The sequence below is a fragment of the Carassius gibelio genome, chromosome A15 (assembly GCF_023724105.1).
Source record: "Carassius gibelio isolate Cgi1373 ecotype wild population from Czech Republic chromosome A15, carGib1.2-hapl.c, whole genome shotgun sequence".
NCBI classification, from domain to species: Eukaryota; Metazoa; Chordata; class Actinopteri; order Cypriniformes; family Cyprinidae; genus Carassius; species Carassius gibelio.
The window spans coordinates 9,197,781-9,205,077 of NC_068385.1; the positions used below are offsets into that span (position 1 = coordinate 9,197,781).

General features: G+C 40.9%; 1 protein-coding gene across 7 annotated transcripts in view; it reads right to left on the bottom strand.

Annotated features, from left to right (window-relative positions):
- The window catches only part of LOC128029099 (arf-GAP with Rho-GAP domain, ANK repeat and PH domain-containing protein 1), a 39,527-nt gene continuing 32,230 nt past the window's right edge, over positions 1-7,297 (bottom strand). For 2 of the 7 annotated variants that reach the window (XM_052616626.1, XM_052616633.1), the window contains 16 exons: positions 7,064-7,109; positions 6,707-6,870; positions 6,398-6,607; positions 6,128-6,233; positions 5,875-6,022; positions 5,582-5,668; positions 5,417-5,485; positions 5,144-5,261; positions 4,946-5,059; positions 4,549-4,688; positions 3,360-3,442; positions 3,106-3,165; positions 2,967-3,030; positions 2,677-2,838; positions 1,705-1,741; positions 1-1,586 (listed from right to left, as the gene is read on the bottom strand). In XM_052616626.1, the coding sequence (XP_052472586.1) occupies positions 1,724-1,741; positions 2,677-2,838; positions 2,967-3,030; positions 3,106-3,165; positions 3,360-3,442; positions 4,549-4,688; positions 4,946-5,059; positions 5,144-5,261; positions 5,417-5,485; positions 5,582-5,668; positions 5,875-6,022; positions 6,128-6,233; positions 6,398-6,607; positions 6,707-6,870; positions 7,064-7,109 (1,589 nt within the window). In that variant the 3' untranslated portion in view covers positions 1-1,586; positions 1,705-1,723. The remainder of the gene's footprint in view (positions 1,587-1,704; positions 1,742-2,676; positions 2,839-2,966; positions 3,031-3,105; positions 3,166-3,359; positions 3,443-4,548; positions 4,689-4,945; positions 5,060-5,143; positions 5,262-5,416; positions 5,486-5,581; positions 5,669-5,874; positions 6,023-6,127; positions 6,234-6,397; positions 6,608-6,706; positions 6,871-7,063; positions 7,110-7,297) is intronic. The other 5 variants (XM_052616631.1, XM_052616632.1, XM_052616630.1 and 2 more) reach the window with 5 other exon arrangements.

A 7,297-nucleotide genomic window follows, 5' to 3' on the forward strand; every position in this document is an offset into this window, starting at 1 on the left:
AACCTTTAAAATTATATTTTTACACTGATCAAATGTAACAAAGGCGCAAATACTGCAAAACATGTACAAAGACTTAAAACAAGTTATAATCTCACAGTCATTCTAAAACTCATGTCAAAACAATCATTTAATTAGACACTAAACACCCTGCTCTCAAATGTACAGATTTGAAACAAATAGTTCAGCTAAAAATGACTTTCTTCAATGGAAAACGCATTAAATTAAAGTCAATGGCGTCCAAAACCACTGGAGCTTATTGACTAACCAAAAAAATGCTAATTGTTACACTGAAGAAAGAAGTTATATCAGTCAATTCTGACTTGTAAACGCTTCTATATTTTCCAGACGCCACATTAAACTCGTCTCTATATGACATTCAGATAATAATACTTCAAGAGGCTTCATATCTTCATATTTGCCAGATAAAACAGACTCTTCAGAGACTCTGATTCTCACTAAACGAACACAACTGAGGGAAAAGACCTGTGCAAACTCATTTAGGCCACCTGATTTAATTTCACATAAAACGAGACACTAATTAAATCAATCACATGATCAGATAATAAACGAGGCTGCTGTGTTTACAGTCTGTGAGCTTCATTCATTAAACTACGATAATTCATTCTGCTCGTGTGTGTGTGTGTGTGTGTGTGTGTGTGTGTGTGTGTGTGTGTGTGAACTAAACCCATGTTTCTCTGATTGAAGAACAATCAGTCTCATATGCAGTGCTAATGTCTGAAACATCATGATTAAATTATAAAGGCTAATCATATGAATTAATGTTATATTACGACAATATCAACAAAACATGATCGCTTCATTTTCTACAGGATTCAATAGAAGACAAACACACACATCCAGAAATACATACACACACACAGAATTATGGGATGTCAGATGTACAAAAATAATTAATAAAAAAATTAATTAAAAATTTTATTAATAAAAAATATTTACTATACTAATCTATATACTTTTAATTTTTTAACTATTTGTATATATATATATATATATAAATGTGTGTGTGTGTGTGTGTGTAAAATTCTTAAAATAAAAAGACAAAGACAGACACACACAAATTCTAATTGTTATCGTATTCTGCCATGACGTAAAAGCACCATTTTACACACACACACACACACACACACACACACACACACACACACACACACACACACACACACACACACACACACCTTGAAGTTCTTGATGTGATTCGTTTCCATTGGATTGACATTAAAACAGGAATGCATCTCAACTAATTTATAAAGTCTGTAAAGTGTGAGGGTCTGTTTGGTCCGAGCGAAGTCTCGAGTGTTCAGACCGGTCAGACGGACACTAAACGTTCCTCGTGTGACGCCGCAGTCCAGCGAATGTTAAAAAAATACATGAAACATAAATCCATCGCGCCCTTCAGCATCATGTGACCCCTGGAGTGTGACGTGTCAGGAGACCAGTGTGCTGTGAGGTCACCTCTGTGAAGGTCAAAGTGCGTGAGAAGATCCGAACACTCAGGTGCTGATCCAGATCGGAGCGGTCCACGGCTGCTGATGAGACGGACACACACACACCTTCAGATCCTAAAACTACAATAACATTTATTAAAAACATATTTTATACATGCATATAGACAGCGTTTCATTATTTGCATGACTTTAAACAGTGATTTCTCAAACAGTGATGGTCAGAAGCTGGACGTCTCACCTGAACACCGTTCACTCCGTCAAACATTTCTGAAGAGCTGCAGGAAACAAAGCATTCATTCGATCAGAAAACTGACTTCAGTACATTTATAGGATTGAACAGTCTCTGTCGTGAGCTCATTTGTGTGCACATGATTTATAGTTTCTGATCTTTACTGGTAATCAGATGTCCACAGGTCGGACCGTACGTGTGAAGACCGTAATAAATCATTAGTACAGTGTGCTTCATGACGAAGCGTCTCAGAGAATCAGAACAGTGAGGGCTCATGGGTAATCACACAGCTCCATCAGTCTCTCACATGCAGATTCATTAGATCCTGTTTTATCTAAATGTCTGTCTTTAGCTTCTGAAACCTAGAGAACTCATAGTAATGCATGCTGGGATTGCTTTGTGACCAGCTCTTTACGCAAAAAATTCTAATAAAAAAAAAAGAAAAAGGAAAAAAATTGTTTTTTTATTAAATAAAATGTTTTATGAACATTATATAAATATTTACTTGTTTATTTATTTGGGTAAAACATTAAACATAATTGTTAAAAAAACAATTGTAAAAAAAATAAATAAAAAAATTAAAAAAGGGAAAAAAATCATACATATATATATTTGTATATATAAAATATATTTTATGAACATTATATAAATATTTACTTGTTTATTTATTTGGGTGAAACATGAAACATAATTGTTAAAAAAACAATTATAAAAAAAAAATAACAATAATAATAAACAAAAATTAAAAAAGGGAAAAAATCATACATATATATATTTTTATATATAAAATATATTTTATGAACATTATATAAATATTTACTTGTTTATTTATTTGGGTATAACATGAAACTGGAATTATATATATAAAAAAAAAGAACATGAAATAATGACATGTAACTCTCAGTGGGTTTGGGAGCAGAGAGCCGCGTGATTGGCTGTGTGATTGGCCGAGCCGGGCTGTGATTGGTTGATTAGACTCACGGCGAGTGGATCGGCTGTGAAAGCGGCGACACTATTCCTCATCTCGTTCTCACTGCCCCGCAGAGGAATCAGAGACACGTTACCGAAGCGAGCGTCCAGCGGCGCAGAGCGACTCGTCGCACGAGACTTCAACCACTCGGCCGGCCAAACACGACCCCCGTTCTGACCGAGAGAGAGCGAGAGAGAGAGAGAGAGAGAGAGAGACAGAGAGGGAGAGAGAGAGAGATAAATACATGCTTCAGCAGGATCTCCAGCACTACCGAACGCTGGTGTGATGGTCTCAGACTCACCTGTATGCTCATGAACGTAGCAAACCACTCCCTCATTTCATTCTGTGTGTCACAGCAGAGACACCTGACACACAAACACAGCAAAACGTCAATGTCACACCATATGAGTCTGTGTGTGTGTGTGTGTGTGTGTTCTCACCACTGCTGTCTCTCCTGCTTCTCCTGTTTCTCACTCTCATAGATGACTGTGAGACCCCAGCTACAGACAGACAGAGATATTAAAGGGTTATGTAGATGCTCTTAAAGGAGGAGAAGCTCTGAATCTGGAGGACGTGTAAAGCTCCAGTGCAGCTGATGACACAAAGTCTTAAACAGTCTCTATATCTGACCTGATCTTTAATATGCTGTCTAGTTAGAAAGCTCACTAGGAGTTAGAACAGATGCGGATCTCACCATGTCGGCGGACGGAGCTTCTTTTTAATGCCATGATAGACTTTCAGACACTTGACGGGCCACTCTCTCTCGGCACGATTACTCTACAGAGACACAGAGAGAGAGAGAGAGAGAGAGAGAGAGATAAACCTACTGAAACACACACACACACACACACACACTCTAGAACCCAGAACTACAGGAAAACCTCCACCTGAGAACCCATTAATCCAGAGCAAGAGAGAGCAGCGGACACTAAACCTCTACCTACACACACACACACACACACACACACACACACACACACACACACACACTTGGACTGTTTCACATAAAGTGAATACATGACCACAGACGACCAAACCCTGAAGGAACGCGTCTTGGCTCACACACACACACTATCTGTACTCACACACTGCAGCTCTGGACTTTGCAGCTTTTGCAGATTCTGTGTACGAGAGTTTCACAGCAAAACATCAAGCATCTCGTCTGCTCTAACACACACACACACACACACACACACACACTAAGATCATAATCACTAACTCAAACCATAAATAAAATAATCATGAGAAACTGAAATAAAATAAAATACACAAAATAATTATTTCTTAGATCGTAGGCGAGGCAACATTTCTCAGACATTTGTAACTTGACCTTAAAATAGCTCAATCTAACACGGACAAAAATTTATTAAAAAATGATATAGTCATAAATAAATAAATTTAAATAAAAAACTATCACTACTATTTTAGTGTTTATTTATCGTTTAATGCCATATCTGCAGCAATGGCTAGCAATTTTTGTACATTAAATCATTCTTCTTTCAATAAATATGAATGACATTGAGTGACCAATTCAACACACATGATCTTCTTTCAAAGTTAACGATCAATTAATTAACTCCTTGATTTAGTACTGGGCTCACATCATACTGTTTATTATTTATGCATCCATTCCTTTACATGATTGAACTATAATAATAATAATAATAATAATTCATCGATACGGTCACACACCGACATGTTACAAGCACAAATTCAGTTTAAGATATATAACCCGGATTGCAGCCAGAGGTCAGGGAGAGGTCAAAGAGGTCATTCACATTCTGAGGGTCAGAGATGCTGGACAATGACTATGTTAGTAAAGTCACTTTCGGGGATCCATACCAAATGATTAAACACACACACACACACACACACACTCGTACCCGGACTTCTTTATAGAGTCTGAGCGAGGTGTTGGTCAGGATGAAGTATCGGTCATTGAAGCTCCCCGTGCTCAACCCCAGCAGACTCCTCTCCTCTCTGAACTTCATCATACCGTGTTTGGACACCTCCACTTTACTGGCTGGACCACACACACACACACACACACACACACAGAGAGAGAGAGAGAGAGAGAGACATGAAATATTCTCACAAGTCTTACAAAATAATTGACTGATTTAAAACACTATAAATCAAAACGCCTAACAAATAACATTACAGCAGATATCAGTCTTTGAATATTGTTGAGGTGAATGTTGGAGTCAAACAGATTACCCCTCTTACATTTAGTGGCATTAAAACATGTTAATGTCTCCAAACCGAAGCTCAGGATCTTACCCAGATACACCAGCATGGCCTCCATGGAGAAGTGCTTCTTGACCAGCAGGTGACTGTCAGTGCCCAGGGAATGAAAGATGGGCAGCACTTTCTCCTGATAGTGCAGCGGCCGCTCTGTCTCACACACACACACACACCTGTGAGCCGCTGTGTTACTGTGACCCGTGCATGATGGGTAACCAGTGCTCCGTCACTCACCCATCTCCTCTTTCTCGTTCACCTCGAAGCAGCACCAGTAGTCCTTCTCCTTTACGCTGATTTTCCGTCTGTCCAGGATCTCGAAGGTCAGTTCTGCGGCCGTCATCGTGGCGGGAATCTGGAGATCACACGTCAACATTTATGTATTTGTGCAGTGACACAACGCTCAGCTGTAGTCTTGCACATGTAAAGCAGGATTATTGACACGTTTCATTGATTTCATGTGTGATGCTGTTCAGATATTGAGCTTCAGGTACAAAAGGTCAGACGCACCTTCACATGCTGTTCAGCGGTGTCCTTCTTCTCCTCCAGGTAAACCGTGCAGATGAAATCACCACTGCCCTAAACACACACACACACACACACACACAAACACAGTCATTCAGAAGCAGCAGTGATGCATGAGTTCGTAAACAGGACAGTAATCGTAGCTCGTACCGTTCCTGCTTTAGGCGTGAGGTTGTCTCTGAGCTTTATGATGTATGTGATCTCATCTAACTGCTTCTTCAGCTGCAGCTCGTTCACCTGCAACACACACACACACACACACACACCTGTCAGTAATGTGTCTTACCCTCATCTCACAGACAGATGGCGCTAGTGACTGCACGCATCTAGTGCTGAACATATGAGAGATTTTATCAGCTCAAACTCTGTGTGCACTTAATATAACCTTACTTTAAAAAGGAAACATAGCAAGACTTCTTCTAAACGCATGCAAACATACGTACATCGAATATAGTGACGTAGTGTTGGATGAGATCCTCGATGACCCGTCCGGCGCTGTAGTCCTTCCCGTCCGCCTGGAAGAGAGTCGGGCCGAACACGATGGCCAGATTGTGAAGATTCATCTGATTGAGATCCGCAAACCGCTGGACGCTGCACACACACACACACACACACACACACATCAGTTCAACACTTCTCTGAAAGGAGAGCTATGAGGAAGTGCTCTCTGAGAAAGAGGAAGAGTGTGGCTCTCACCAGTATAAATGATTAACTAGCGCTCGTAGTGTGGCCTGGTTGACTCGGGGAAGATTACTGAACAGAAGACGATACTGACAGATACGACTGCTCTCGTCTGTGAAAGCTGAACACACACACACACACACACACTTCAGAAACTTGAAAAATAAAGTCAATAAAAAAACTATTGTCTTACTATAACTTATCCACTTCTGAAAATATGGTGATATCTATTAGTTACACTTTTTAGTCTTAATAATAATATCATAATATTCCGGTGTTGTTAACCTGTAGCGCTGAGCCAGCTGTGTGCATCCAGACCAAACAATCCCTCCTCGATGTCTCTGAAGAAGCGCTTGAGGACATTAGAGACATCATCCACCTGATGTTCCCCTTCCTTCAGCCAAACACACCGGGCGTCGCGTCTGAACTCCTCCAGCAGGGCGGCGATCTTACTGTTCACGCCACTCTTACGGTAGATTCCCTCCGAGGTCAGACCTGCAGGACACACAACACACACACACACACACACACAACACCAATCAGAATCAAGCAGAAAGAAGTGGGTCAGAAAGAGTGCGGTTGATAAATAATTACCGTATTGAGTGGTGAAGTGAATGCAGCGCTCCACGATCACAGGAATATCGGCCTCCGTCAGCTGCTGCTGACTCAGTGTGTCTCCAGAACTCCCAGCAGCCCTCTGGATGGCAGCCGCCCAGCCCTGGAAGTCCAGCTTCCTCTCGCCCTCGATGTACAGCGTCCTGCGGGGAGACGTCCAGTTAGTCAGCATCCGCCCGCCGTCACACACACACACACACACACACACACACACAGACAGACACACACACACACACAGACACACACAGACACACACAGACACACACACACGCACACACACAGACACACACAGACACACACACACACACACACGAGACTTAACCTCGACCTACTCACCTGCCTCGTTCCACCAGGACCAGAACCTCATTCTCCGACTGGATCGCTGCACACACACACACACACACACACACACACACACACACGCTCAGTTTAGATTCAGAACACCACATCACAAACTTCACAGCAGGGTCAATAATGAACTTTTCCATTAAAGGCCAATATTTGATTTCCAGGAGCATTTGTAAATTCATTAAGACAATTTTTGCATATTTTTTAAATTAAGTGCTTCTT